At 49.2% G+C, this 15,655-nt stretch overlaps 1 protein-coding gene across 1 annotated transcript in view; it reads left to right on the forward strand.

The window, feature by feature from the left end:
* The first annotated feature begins 3,972 nt into the window (after window positions 1-3,972).
* Window positions 3,973-15,655, forward strand: part of RIOK3 (RIO kinase 3) — a 40,339-nt gene continuing 28,656 nt past the window's right edge. The window contains exon 1 of the mRNA XM_063923593.1: window positions 3,973-4,437. Coding sequence (XP_063779663.1) covers window positions 4,399-4,437 — 39 coding nt within the window. The 5' untranslated portion in view covers window positions 3,973-4,398. The remainder of the gene's footprint in view (window positions 4,438-15,655) is intronic.

Genomic DNA, 15,655 nt, shown 5'->3' on the forward strand with positions numbered 1-15,655 from the left:
GATTTTAGTTCGGCTTTTAACACAGTGATTCTAATGTCCTTGATTAATAAATTATCCGCACTAGGCCTTGATTGTTTTACTTGTAATTGGATTTTAGCATTTTTGACAAATCGTCCTCAGGTGGTCAAAATGGGCAGTATTAGGTCTGGCGAGGCACAAATTAATACAGGTGTACCCCAGGGTTGTGTTCTTAGTCCTTTCTTATATTCATTGTTTACTTATGATTGTGTATCAGCGGACGTATCAGTTAAATTGATTAAATTTGCGGATGATATTGCCGTAGTTGGGTTAATTAGTGGTGATGATGAGCTGGCATATAGGACGGAAGTTGCAAAGTTAGTCGATTGGAGTAATGAAAATCACTTATTTTTAAATAGTGGGAAGACAAAAGAACTGATTATTGATTTTAGGAGAAGGCAGCTGCCGAAGTCACCAGTGTTTGTTGGTGATCAGGAAGTGGAAATGGTCACCTCATTCCGGTTTTTAGGCATTCAGATCTCGTCATGTTTGACTTGGTCTGAGCACCTGTTATTGATAGGAAAAAAGGCTCAACAACGACTTTTTTTCCTGCGGCGTTTAAGGGCCGCAGGTGTTGGTGCTCAGACCATGTTAAATTTTTACAGGTGCTCGATAGAGAGCATTCTTAGTTATGGGATCGTGGCATGGTATGGTGGTTGTACTCTAAAAGATCGATGGGCATTAGAAAGGATAAGGAAAACGGCAAGTAAAATCATGGGCATGCCATTGCCTAGCTTTGATGATTTGTATAGGAGTAGGGTTTTAAGCAAAGTCAGGTGTATTTTACTAGATAGCGCGCATCCTTTTAATATGCTTTTTGTAAAACTTCCATCGCGAAAGAGATTTCGTTCTCTGATAGCTCGTACCAACCGGTTTAGGGTTAGTTTTATTCCATCTGCTGTACGTATGTTAAATGAATGATTCATTTTTATGTTTGTTTTATGTTGTCGCCTGCTACTACTTGATGCTTTGTACAATGTAATTTCGTCTGTCAACTTGTTTTGGCTGATGACAATAAACTTGAACTTGGACATCCCTCTTAATTTATGATTGCCATCACCTGTGGTGAGACACCTTTCTTATCCACTAACCTGTTCAAAACACAATGGCGCACACAGGGGGGGTTTCCTAGTACCTGGAAACCCCCCTGATGAGACAAATTTTTATTTTTGAGACGGAGACTGCATTGTCTCCGTCTCAGTAAAAGCCGCGATCGCGACCGCGGACCTGCTGCAGTTACAGAGAGCTAGAGCTCTCTGCATAGAGACTGTCCGGAGGGAGCTGCTGGCTGCGCATGCTCAGCCACAGCAGCTCCCACCGTCCTCACACAGTGCCGCGCAGAATCAGCACAGTGATCACTGACCATTTGGTGTTACTGAACCCAATCTATGAATCCATCTTGCTTCCAATTTTTTTAGGAGGAGTGAATGATCTCCTCCTCTCTTCGGGACAGGGACCCAATCAACGTTCCTGCATTTTAACGAAGAAACTTGATGTCCTGCATTTAAAAAGTGTTGAGCCACCGCTTTATCTTTATGACCTGTTTGAAGTTCCTGGTGGATTGAACTGCGATGGTTCGCTCTCCGTTCCCTAAATGTGCAGGTGGTCATCCCCACATATGGGAGACCACATGGACATAATAGCATGTAAATAACATGGTCCATCCGACAATGTAGTCGGTAACGAATTGTAATTAGTTTTCCACTCGAGGGATGTGGAAACTTATCACCAACCAACATAGAGCGACATGTCACACAACCTAGGCATTTGACACAGCCTTTCTTCTGCGTTCTTAACCAGTTGCTATCACCACAGGCAGTTTGTCTAGCCGGATGCATCAACAATTGCTTCAAATTACGCCCACGTCTGTAGGCCATCATAGGAGGATGTTCAAACATATTTTTGAATTTGGATCCGAATTCAATATCGCCCAGTGTCTCCTTAAAGAAGCTCTAATGGCGGGTGATTTTGCATCAAACTGTGTAACATATATCATCCGTCATTGGTTTCGCCTCAACAAGCCTGGAGCGCGCCTTATCCAGGCAGGTGTAAACTGTGCTCATTCTGTACCCCCTCTCGAGGAAACGGGTTTTCATTTACAGAATCTGTGTTTCAGCAGTGTCTGGATCTGTATTATTCCTCGACACTCGCATAAACTGCGAAATAGGTAGGCTGGACCTCAAAGATGGTGGATGGTTACTCATAGCATGTAAGATCGTGTTACGATCTGTCTCTTTTCTAAATAAAGTCGTGCCCAATCTGGTACCATTACGGAAAATAGTTAGATCCAAAAAATTTATGGACATTGTATTGGAATGTCCCGTGAAGCGCGCAGTGGAGTCTAGGTTGTTCAAATACTCCAACATACAATTAAACTCTACTTCGGTGCCGTCCCACAGCATAAAGACGTCATCTATAAAGTGTTTATAGTAAACAATCTTACTACCGTATGTAGGCATAATGTTGGTTGTCTCGTACTCATGCATGAATATGCCTGCATACACGGGGGCCACATTAGAGCCCATGGCTGTCCCCGAACATTGCATATAATACTCTCCTTGATACATAAAATGGTTATTGGTCAAGATTAACTCTAGAAATGCCAAAATACACTCAATCGGAATGGTGGCCGTCCCAGATGAGACCAGCAATTTCCTGACTGCCTCCAGGCCCAAATTATGAGGGATGTGGTATAAAGAGACGATACATTGAGTTCCTCCTTATCCTCCCCCAGATCCAAGATTTTGGTCAAAAAGTCCCCCGTATCCTTAAGATAACTAGGAATGAATGGTATTAGTTCTTGCAAAAAAACATCCACAAACATCGCTAATGGTTGTAAGAGGGACCCCCTGGCAGATATAATAGGTCTACCAGGGGGGTTGACCATAGTCTTATGGACCTTGGGGAGTGTATATAACACAGGGCAGATCTGGGAATTCAACTTTAAAAAAAAGGGTTATCTGTTCAGTCAGCCACCCTTGATTTACCGATCTATCAACCAGAGAATCAACCCTTCTTTTAACAAGGGTCATCGGATTATGTCCACATTTGATGTATGTATCAGGATCCGCAAGTTGGCGCCTGACCTCTGCATCATAGTCAACAAAATTCTGAATGACTACAGCTCCGCCTTTATTGGCGGGCCTAATGACAATTTTAGCATTGTTCCTCAAAGATGTCAAGGCTATGCATTGTTCAGGCGTCAAATTTGCAAAACCTTTAGAAGTGTTAGTTTTAAAATCACTTTCGGTCATCCTCAAAAATGTGCGAATACTAGGACTACTAATTGTAATATTAAGAGGAAATTCCAGGAGCAGAGAATTTTGTTCCTCCTGGAGAGAATGACGTTGGTATGTATGTGTATGGAGAGTGACATCTGAGTGTCGTGTTTACAAGCACGAACCACCTAGTCACGCAATGTGTGTCATGTCCATGACAACACACGCCCTGTGCAAACAGAGATCTGTATGTGTCACCATGCCACACGCCTGCCGGCCATCAGTGTCCATGGTAACGGCCTTTGCACAGTTCCAACAGCAGCTAACCCCGAGCGGAGATATGTTTAGCAGATAACTGGTCAATGACATCATGTAGAAGTGTGGACGCTAGAGGACGCACAATTACCCGAGTTCTTGTCCCTCTTACAGCAGCCATCTTATTAAGGACAGTTATCTACATTTCTGAGGAAATGTTACTTTCACAAAAGTGCATGGTGCCGCTGTACTGGCGGACGCGAGAGATGTAGATTGTAGTGTTAGGACAGCTCACTAGTACACATTATTACTACTGCCATATTTACTATGTTCCCAGTGTATGCTTCCTGTCCGAAGGCCAACGCGGCACCGGCACGGTAATGGAGACAATGTGTCTCTCTAGTGGCCAGGGCAGGAGGATTGTGCTGCCAGGGTGAGGGCGCGGGTGCGTCACATGGGTCTGACTGACACTCCGGCCGGCAGTGACGGGCGGTACAGGGAGGGTGGGGGGAGTGTTGGTTTCCCAGCAAGCAGCGCGCCGGTGACATAAGGCTCCATACTGCGGGAGGCGGAGACACAGACACCGCTGACTCTGAGACTAGTGATCGCTGTTTTGCCGTCGCCGCTACTGTTGCTATATCTACCCGCCATCCGGCCATCACACCGTACCCGCCGCTGTCCTATCACTGTGACCGGGCACACACCTGCAGGGCGAGCACCGTGCTATATATATATATATCATCCATTACAGCCAGCCAGGCCGCTACTCGCCGTGTCACTGACAGGTCCGGGCAAGTCCCATCTCCCCGCACTCTCAGTCCCTCCTATTCCGTTTCTGTCCCGCACCAGCCTCTCAGACCCGACTATTCCGCACCTGCCCGGCACCAGCCCGAGCCTGAATGAGAAGATGGAGCAAGTGGGGATCATAACACCCGAGACCCGGCCGGTGAGACACCCTAAATATTTGTGTATAATTTTCTTTATGATGTCATAGCTAAAGTGTTTAGTCCATACGGCAGCCGCCCTCCTCTTCTGTCCTGCTCATGTTCAGGGTAGGGAACAATTCCTATAAATAGAGGGGAGACTCGTGTGCTGCCGCCTGTGCGCTCTCTTAGCCCTTACATAAGGCGCCTAATTACTACGTACATGTCATATAGGAAATGGCTGATGACACTTTTCAGTCTTTTAAATCCACGGATCCAAAACTGATGGTCACCAGTAGTATATCTACAATAAACACAAACACATGATGGTGTATAACCATAAGACAGCATTCATATTTATTCAAAAGGGGAGCGACCCCTAATTAAATATTCTCACAAAACAGTAACCCATATAGGCATATCTAAATCCGACTCCACATCTAGAAGGATCTCCAAAAGTGATCTGTAGAATAGAACTGCACCATAGAATGGCCCTAAAATCCCAGAGAAAGTCTCCAAACGTTATAAACACAGTGAGCTGCCATCCGACTTGGGGGGGTAATTCCAAGTTGATCGCAGCAGGATTTTTGATAGCAATTGGGCAAAACCATGTGCACTGCAGGGGAGGCAGATATAACATGTGCAGAGAGAGTTAGATTTTGGTTGGGTTATTTTGTTTCTGTGCAGGGTAAATACTGGCTGCTTTATTTTTACACTGCAAATTAGATTGCAGATTGAACACACCCCACCCAAATCCAACTCTCTCTGCACATGTTATATCTACCCCTCCTGCAGTGCTTATGGTTTTGCCCAATTGCTAACTTTCTTGCTGCTGCGATCAACTCAGAATGAGGGCCTGTATGCAGTAATTTGCACCTTATTTAAGGTTTCTCTAACGTCCTAGTGGATGCTGGGGACTACGAAAGGACCATGGGGAATAGCGGCTCCGCAGGAGACTGGGCACAAAGTAAAAGCTTTAGGACTAGCTGGTGTGCACTGGCTCCTCCCCCTATGACCCTCCTCCAAGCCTCAGTTAAGATTTTGTGCCCGAACGAGAAGGGTGCAATCTAGGTGGCTCTCCTGAGCTGCTTAGAGTAAAAGTTTAAATAGGTTTTTTTTATTTTCAGTGAGACCTGCTGGCAACAGGCTCACTGCATCGAGGGACTAAGGGGAGAAGAAGCGAACTCACCTGCGTGCAGAGTGGATTGGGCTTCTTAGGCTACTGGACATTACAGTGATCGCAAAAACGCGCTATGGCGCGTATTTTACCCGAGAATTGATGATGGGGACTCAAAAATAAAAAAACGCAGGGTCCCTCAGGACGCGCTCTGAGTCTGACCAGCAGCGCTGTCCTGCACTGTCAGTCATTTCCATCTCCACGGTAGCAGAGGGAGGAACTTGTAAGGAGAGGAGACCATGCAGTGTGTTCTGCCGCCCCGCCTCCCCTCACCGTCTGCCTGCTCCGCGCGCATAAGACAGGAATCATCATGGTGTCACAGCAGTCAGTGACAGCTGCTGTTTGTAGTGTAGTGAACGCTGACTCCGCTCTGGCTAACTGCTACGATCGGAAGTCTCAGCTCCGATCCCGCAGCAGAGCCAGAGGGGGCAGAACTAGCCTTAATTAAGTGGCCGCGGCCGGCGGCATTGTGCAAGACACCAAGGTATTGTAGTGAGTCAGTCTGACTCATTATAGTGGGCTGGCAGGTGTCCGCATCGCTGATGGAGGAGGAGAGGCTCAGATGTCCGGCCGGAGGAATCTACCTTTCCCCTTCCTTCACTTCTGGCCGTGGAGGAAGGGAGAGAGAGGAGGAGGATCTAAGTACTATGCTGACTTTAAACCACTGCGGTAGCTGCAGCCTGTGTATCGAGGTAGCTGCAGGCAGACACGAAGGATGTAGGTAGCACAGGGGGTGAGGGGGGGGGGAGGGAGCGAGCACTAAGCCTGGCCCAGTCAGTCTGCTCTGCAGTGTCTGCCCCTAGTACATGCAGGTCGTGCCGCGATTCGCGGGTAATTAGGGGGCGGGGCTTAAAGCAATGAACTGCCCGCCCCCATCAGAGACCTGTGCCTGAGCTAGCTGCTGTAGTTGGTAGTGTATCTCATGCTGCCCCCCCCTCTCTCACACAGACACTATCTTGTTCCTCTATATTTAACTCTCTCACATGCACCTCTCTCTCCCTGACAATCTCTCATGTGCCTCTCCCTGACTCTCTCTCTCTCATGTGCCTCTCCCTCTCTCTCATGTGCCTCTCCCTCTCTCTCATGTGCCTCTCCCTCTCTCTCCCTCACTCTCTCATGCGCCTCTCCGACACTCATGTGCCTCTCCCTCTCTATGACTCTCTCCCTCTCTCTCCCTGACAATCTCATGTGCCTCTCCCTCTCTCTCATGTGCCTCTCCCTCTCTCTCTCATGTGCCCCTCCCTCTCTCTCTCATGTGCCTCTCCCTCTCACTCTTTCATGCGCCTCTCCTCGACACTCATGTGCCTCTCCCTCCCTCTCGCTGACACTCTCATGTGCCTCTCCTTCTCTCCCTGACACTCTCATGTGCCTATCCCTCTCTCTCCCTGACACTCTCATGCGCCTCTCCCTCTCTATCCCCGACAATCTCTCATATGTCTCTCCCTGACAATCTCTCATGTGCCTCTCCCTCTCTCACGCAGCTTTCCCTCCCTCTCGCTGACACTCATGTGCCTCTCCCTAACACTGTCTTGCTCCACTCTCTCATGTGCCTCTCCCTTTCTCCCTGATACACGGTCTTGCTCCTCTCCCTGACACTCTCATGTGCCTCTCCCTGACACTCTTTCATGTGCCTCTCCCTCTCTCTCCCTGACTCTCTCTCATGCGCCTCTCCCTTCCTCTCCCTGACACTCTCATGTGCCTCTCCCTCTCTCCCTGACACTCTCATGTGCCTCTCCCTCTCTCACGCAGCTCTCCCTCCCTCACTCTCATGTGCCTCTCTCTGACACTCTCTTATGTGCCTCTCTCTGACACTCTCTTATGTGCCTCTCTCTGACACTCTCATGTGCCTCTCCCTCCCTCTCTCTGACTCTCTCTCATGTGCCTCTCCATCCCTCTCATGCAGCTTTCCCTCCCCCTCTCTCCCTGACACAGTCTCATGTGCCTCTCCCTCTCTTCCTGACACACTCTCATGTGCCTCTCCCTCTCTTCCTGACACACTCTCATGCTTCTCTCCATCTCTCACCCTGACATACTCTCTCATGCACCTCTCCCTGACACCCTCTTAAATGACCCTCTCTCTCTCCCTGACGCTGTCTCTCTCTCCCTGACGCTGTCTCTCTGTCCCTCACCCTGACACGGTCTCTCTCTCTTACTCCCCTCCCTATCTCCTGCTCCTCCCACTCTCTCTGTAACACCCTCCAGTGATCACAAAATACGCGTTATAGCGCATTGACCCAGTTTTTAAAAAATGAGCGGGTCCTGCATGACGCGCTGATGCCCGTGTGCACTGTCAGCCAATAAGAATTCACTGACCTGCTCCACTTGTCTGCTCTGATACACTGACAGCAGCCAACCGCATCAGAGTGGCCTGACCCCACTGCTTCACAATAACAACCCACGTAGCAGCAGCAGCTAGAGTACCTCCTGGGCAGCAGAATGTCTGTCTTCAGCCTTCACCCTCTCCCTGTGACAGAGACCGGCCGAGCTGTCACACGCAGAGCCGTCTCACGAGTCCCGAAAGGAGCATCTGCCAAGCACCGGACATCGCCTCCTAGATACCAGCTGTCGCCCCTCCTACAAACCCAGCGCTTCAGTATTCTCTCCTTGGCTGCAGCTACGCTGACCAGGATGCCATCATTGGAGAGTGCCCACACACAGCCGCGGCTACTTCCTCAGCATTACTTCCCGCACTTGGCACCTGGTAAGATGTGTATAGTACTATAGGGGTCATATACGCCCACGGTCTCAGCTGCCAGCCATACACATGTGTAGAGGTCGTATCTCCGGTGCCCCAGCAGCCATCTACCCTTATTCTACCCCCAGTACTTCCTGCCTCTAACCCCCTCCTTGCCCCACTGCACTGTCCCACCTATCCACTGCCCCCAGTACCTACCCATGCCATCTCTCTAGCCCCAGCACTTCCTGCACCTAACCCCCTCCTTGCCCCCAGTACAGCCCCAGCTATCCCCTACCCACAGTATCTACCCATGACCCCTTTCTATCCCCAGTATCTATCCATGCCCCCTCCCTACCAGTACTTCTGCCCCTAACCCCCCCCCTTGCTCTCCAGTACTGCCCCAGCTGCTATCTACCCAAGCCGTATCCCTACCCCCAGTACTGCCTGCCCCTAACCCCCTCCTTGTCACCCTGTACCACCCAAACTATCTACTCGTGCCCCCTCTATACCCCCAATACTACCAGCCCCTAACCCCCTCCATGCCCCCACTACTGCCCTAGCTGCTAACTAGCCATGCCTCTTTTCTACCCCCAGTACTTCCTGGCCCTAAATCCCTCCTTGCCCCCCAGTACTGCCACAGCTGCTATCTACAATTAAACCCTAACTAATCCCAGCACTGCCTGCCACTAGCCACCCCAACACAGTTTTAACTGCTGTCTGAACTTACCCTCTCCCTACCCCCAGTGCTGTCTACCTTTACAGCCCCCCTCTACTCCCAGCTCTGCCCCAACTTCTCCCTGCTTCTGTCCCAAATGCTACTTGCTTTTTTACCCCTCTATCCTAAATACCACCTGGCCCCCGCACAGTCCCAACTGCAGCCTTCCCTCATCCCTCATAAAGTGTGATGGGACCCAGAAACGGTGGAGTAGGACCCCAATTTTTTATAGTGAGGGGTCCCTAGGACCCACAATTTTTTTTGTTCAGCGCGATCACTGCATTAGCTCCAGAGGGACGGTCACAGGCCCAGCCATAGATGGGTCCCGGAGCCGCGCCGCCGGCCCCCTTACAGAGCCAGAAGAGTGAAGAGGTCCGGAAAATCGGCGGCAGAAGACGTCCTGTCTTCAATAAGGTAGCGCACAGCACCGCAGCTGTGCGCCATTGCTCTCAGCACACTTCACACTCCGGTCACTGAGGGTGCAGGGCACTGGGGGGGGCGCCCTGGGACGCAATGAAAATACCTTAAATGGCTAAAAATACATCACATATAGCTCCTGGGCTATATGGATGTATTTAACCCCTGCCAGTTTTCCACAAAAAAGCGGGAGAAAGGCCGCCGAAAAAGGGGCGGAGCCTATCTCCTCAGCAACAAGCGCCATTTTTTCCTCACAGCTCCGTTGGAGGAAGGCTCCCTGACTCTCCCCTGCAGTCCTGCACAACAGAAACGGTAAAACAAGAGAGGGGGGGCACTAAATTGGCATATTAATATATACAGCAGCTATATTAGGGAAAAACACTTATATAAGGTTATCCCTGTATAAATATATAGCGCTCTGGTGTGTGCTGGCAAACTCTCCCTCTGTCTCCCCAAAGGGCTAGTGGGGTCCTGTCCTCTATCAGAGCATTCCCTGTGTGTGTGCTGTGTGTCGGTACGCTGTGTCGACATGTATGAGGAGGAAAATGGTGTGGAGGCGGAGCAATTGCCTGTGTTAGTGATGTCACCCCCTAGGGAGTCGACACCTGACTGGATGGTCTTATGGAAAGAATTACGTGATAGTGTCGGCACTTTACAAAAGACTGTTGACGACATGAGACAGCCGGCAAATCAGTTAATACCTGTACAGGCGTCTCAAACACCGTCAGGGGCTATAAAACGCCCGTTACCTCAGGTCGATACAGACACTGACACGGACACTGACTCCAGTGTCGACGGTGAGGAAACAAACGTATTTTCCAGTAGGGCCACACGTTACATGATCACGGCAATGAAGGAGGTTTTGAACATTTCTGATACTACAAGTACCACAAAAAAGGGTATTATGTGGGGTGTGAAAAAACTACCCGTAGTTTTTCCTGAATCAGATGAATTAAATGAGGTGTGTGATGAAGCGTGGGTTTCCCCCGATAAAAAACTGCTAATTTCTAAAAAATTATTGGCATTATACCCTTTCCCACCAGAGGTTAGGGCGCGTTGGGAAACACCCCCTAGCGTAGATAAGGCGCTCACACGCTTATCAAAACAAGTGGCGTTACCGTCCCCTGATACGGCCGCCCTCAAGGAACCAGCTGATAGGAAGCTGGAAAATATCCTTAAAAGTATATACACACATACTGGTATTATACTGCGACCAGCAATCGCCTCAGCCTGGATGTGCAGTGCTGGGGTGGCTTGGTCGGATTCCCTGACTGAAAATATTGATACCCTGGACAGGGACAATATATTATTGACTATAGAGCATTTAAAGGATGCATTTCTATATATGCGAGATGCACAGAGGGATATTTGCACTCTGGCATCAAGAGTAAGTGCGATGTCCATTTCTGCCAGAAGAGGATTATGGACGCGACAGTGGTCAGGGGATGCGGATTCCAAACGGCATATGGAAGTATTGCCGTATAAAGGGGAGGAGTTATTTGGGGTCGGTCTATCGGACCTGGTGGCCACGGCAACGGCTGGAAAATCCACCTTTTTACCCCAAGTCACCTCGCAGCAGAAAAAGATACCGTCTTTTCAGGCTCAGTCCTTTCGTCCCCATAAGGGCAAGCGGGCAAAAGGCCACTCATATCTGCCCCGGGGCAGAGGAAGGGGAAAAAGACTGCAGCAAACAGCCTCTTCCCACGAACAGAAGCCCTCCCCCGCTTCTGCCAAGTCCTCAGCATGACGCTGGGGCCTTACAAGCGGACTCGGGCACGGTGGGGGCCCGTCTCAAGAATTTCAGCACGCAGTGGGCACACTCGCAAGTGGACCCCTGGATCCTGCAGGTAGTATCTCAGGGGTACAAATTGGAATTCGAGACGTCTCCCCCTCGCCGGTTCCTGAAGTCTGCTTTACCAACGTCTCCCCCCGACAGGGAGGCGGTATTGGAAGCCATTCACAAGCTGTATTCCCAGCAGGTGATAATCAAGGTACCCCTCCTACAACAGGGAAAGGGGTATTATTCCACGCTGTTTGTGGTACCGAAGCCGGACGGCTCGGTGAGACCCATTTTAAATCTGAAATCCTTGAACACTTACATAAAAAGGTTCAAGTTCAAGATGGAGTCACTCAGAGCAGTGATAGCGAACCTGGAAGAAGGGGACTATATGGTGTCTCTGGACATCAAGGATGCTTACCTCCATGTCCCAATTTGCCCTTCTCACCAAGGGTACCTCAGGTTTGTGGTACAGAACTGTCACTATCAGTTTCAGACGCTGCCGTTTGGATTGTCCACGGCACCCCGGGTCTTTACCAAGGTAATGGCCGAAATGATGATTCTTCTTCGAAGAAAAGGCGTCTTAATTATCCCTTACTTGGACGATCTCCTGATAAGGGCAAGGTCCAGAGAACAGTTAGAGGTCGGAGTAGCACTATCTCAAGTAGTACTACGACAGCACGGATGGATTCTAAATATTCCAAAATCACAGCTGATTCCGACGACACGTCTGCTGTTCCTAGGGATGATTCTGGACACAGTACAGAAAAAGGTGTTTCTCCCGGAGGAGAAAGCCAAGGAGTTATCCGACCTAGTCAGGAACCTCCTAAGACCAGGCCAAGTGTCAGTACATCAATGCACAAGGGTCCTGGGAAAGATGGTGGCTTCTTACGAAGCGATTCCATTCGGCAGATTCCACGCAAGAACTTTTCAGTGGGATCTGCTGGACAAATGGTCCGGATCGCATCTTCAAATGCATCAGCGGATAACCCTGTCTCCAAGGACAAGGGTGTCTCTCCTGTGGTGGTTACAGAGTGCTCATCTCCTAGAGGGCCGCAGATTCGGCATTCAGGATTGGGTCCTGGTGACCACGGGTGCCAGCCTGAGAGGCTGGGGAGCAGTCACACAGGGAAGAAATTTCCAGGGCTTGTGGTCAAGCATGGAAACGTCACTTCACATAAATATCCTGGAACTAAGGGCCATTTACAATGCCCTAAGTCAGGCAAGACCTCTGCTTCAGGGTCAGCCGGTGTTGATCCAGTCGGACAACATCACGGCAGTCGCCCACGTAAACAGACAGGGCGGCACAAGAAGCAGGAGGGCAATGATGGAAGTGGCAAGGATTCTTCGCTGGGCGGAGAATCATGTGATAGCACTGTCAGCAGTGTTCATTCCGGGAGTGGACAACTGGGAAGCAGACTTCCTCAGCAGACACTATCTTCACCCGGGGGAGTGGGGACTTCACCCAGAAGTCTTCCACATGATTGTGAACCGTTGGGAAAAACCAAAGGTGGATGATGGCGTCCCGCCTCAACAAAAAACTGGACAGATATTGCGCCAGGTCAAGGGACCCTCAGGCAATAGCTGTGGACGCTCTGGTAACACCGTGGGTGTACCAGTCAGTGTATGTGTTCCCTCCTCTTCCTCTCATACCAAAAGTACTGAGAATCATAAGAAGGAGAGGAGTAAAGACTATACTCGTGGCTCCGGATTGGCCAAGAAGGACTTGGTACCCGGAAATTCAAGAGATGCTCACGGAAGACCCGTGGCCTCTACCTCTAAGAAGGGACCTGCTCCAGCAGGGACCATGTCTGTTCCAAGACTTACCGCGGCTGCGTTTGACGGCATGGCGGTTGAACGCCGGATCCTGAAGGAAAAAGGCATTCCGGATGAAGTCATCCCTACCCTGATCAAAGCCAGGAAGGATGTAACCATACAACATTATCACCGTATTTGGCGTAAATATGTTGCGTGGTGCGAGGCCAGGAAGGCCCCTACAGAGGAATTTCAACTGGGTCGTTTCCTGCATTTCCTGCAAACAGGACTGTCTATGGGCCTCAAATTAGGGTCCATTAAGGTTCAAATTTCGGCCCTGTCAATATTCTTCCAAAAAGAACTAGCTTCTGTTCCTGAAGTTCAGACGTTTGTCAAGGGAGTACTGCATATACAGCCTCCTTTTGTGCCTCCAGTGGCACCTTGGGATCTCAATGTAGTTTTGGGATTCCTAAAATCACATTGGTTTGAACCACTCACCACTGTGGACTTAAAATATCTCATGGAAAGTGGTAATGCTGTTAGCCCTGGCTTCAGCCAGGCGTGTCTCAGAATTGGCGGCTTTATCCTATAAAAGCCCTTACCTAATTTTTCATACGGACAGGGCAGAATTGAGGACTCGTCCTCAATTTCTTCCTAAGGTGGTTTCAGCATTTCACTTAAACCAGCCTATTGTGGTGCCTGCGGCTACTAGGGACTTGGAGGATTCCAAGTTGCTGGACGTAGTCAGGGCCCTGAAAATATGTTTCCAGGACGGCTGGAGTCAGAAAATCTGATTCGCTGTTTATCCTGTATGCACCCCGCAAGCTGGGTGCTCCTGCTTCTAAGCAGACGATTGCTCGTTGGATTTGTAGTACAATTCAGCTTGCACATTCTGTGGCAGGCCTGCCACAGCCAAAATCTGTAAAAGCCCATTCCACACGGAAAGTGGGCTCATCTTGGGCGGCTGCCCGAGGGGTCTCGGCTTTACAACTTTGCCGAGCAGCTACTTGGTCAGGGGCAAACACGTTTGCTAAATTCTACAAATTTGATACCCTGGCTGAGGAGGACCTGGAGTTCTCTCATTCGGTGCTGCAGAGTCATCCGCACTCTCCCGCCCGTTTGGGAGCTTTGGTATAATCCCCATGGTCCTTTCGGAGTCCCCAGCATCCACTAGGACGTTAGAGAAAATAAGAATTTACTTACCGATAATTCTATTTCTCATAGTCCGTAGTGGATGCTGGGCGCCCATCCCAAGTGCGGATTGTCTGCATTACTTGTACATAGTTATTGTTACAAAAATCGGGTTATTGTTGTTGTGAGCCATCTTTTCAGAGGCTCCTTCTGTTATCATGCTGTTAACTGGGTTCAGATCACAAGTTGTACGGTGTGATTGGTGTGGCTGGTATGAGTCTTACCCGGGATTCAAAATCCTTCCTTATTGTGTACGCTCGTCCGGGCACAGTATCCTAACTGAGGCTTGGAGGAGGGTCATAGGGGGAGGAGCCAGTGCACACCAGCTAGTCCTAAAGCTTTTACTTTGTGCCCAGTCTCCTGCGGAGCCGCTATTCCCCATGGTCCTTTCGGAGTCCCCAGCATCCACTACGGACTATGAGAAATAGAATTATCGGAAAGTATATTCTTATTTTAAGAGGGTGTACTTACTACATTATGAGCGCTCTTCTAGCTATGTGTGTGTGAAAATAGAATAACTTCCATGTCATATTAATATGGGTGAGTCATCTGCTCTCTATTATAGAACATTTGCTAGGAGCATATATGCTGCAGTACCGGCACCCAGACTGCTTCTCTTACTGTATATCACAAGTGACCGGAAAGTCCCATAACTGTGCAATGGCCCAGGGCCACAGGTGACATGTATTTTCTTCTATAGCTGGCACCCCACATGTCTCTGTGCCACTGTTGTCATGACCTTATTTTAGGATCACTCATGAATTGTCAGTTCCCAATAAGATGTAATTTATTTTTTATAACTACGAACTCCAAAAACACTATATGGGACACCAGTTAGTGATCCCTAACCCGCATGTTGGTAAACACTTCTCTACAGTAGCCAGATGAGATGGTTTTTAGTCGGCGGTCTCCTGACTGCCGCTCATAACTACATTCCGTTTAAAGTAGATGGTATCCTGTTTGTGGTGGTGCAGCAAATACAGGAATGTGGCCATTAGGGTTGTACCTCCTTCACTCTTGTATTATTAACATGCTTTATGTCCCCTACTGTTGCCTTTTTCAGTGATCTGTGTGCCATTTGTTATCCTTTCTTGCTCCATTTCTTTGCTGTACGGTTGTATACTGTGTACCTCATTCTATTAGTGCGGTGTCGGAGCTAGCTGGGTAACATTGGTCTCCTCCCTTTCTGGTGATGTTTGCCAGCCGGCTGATCTGCTCATACCCACCTCAGGCATCAGATGTGCTGAGACATCACTCTTATTCCATTATATACCTAATGCTTTGTCTACCTGTTGTGTAGTTACTAAAGTTATTGGGAGTTTCCAGATGAGTCAGTGTCTGTAATTTAACTGACGCATTAAGCTGTTTTTCTCTAACGTCCTAGTGGATGCTGGGGACTCCGTAAGGACCATGGGGAATAGATGGGCTCCGCAGGAGACTGGGCACTCTAAAAAAAAAAAAAAAAGATTCGGTACTATCTGGTGTGCACTGGCTCCTCCCTCTATGCCCCTCCTCCAGATCTCAGTTAGAAT

The sequence above is a fragment of the Pseudophryne corroboree genome, chromosome 5, assembly GCF_028390025.1.
Source record: "Pseudophryne corroboree isolate aPseCor3 chromosome 5, aPseCor3.hap2, whole genome shotgun sequence".
In the NCBI taxonomy this organism is placed as follows: domain Eukaryota; kingdom Metazoa; phylum Chordata; class Amphibia; order Anura; family Myobatrachidae; genus Pseudophryne; species Pseudophryne corroboree.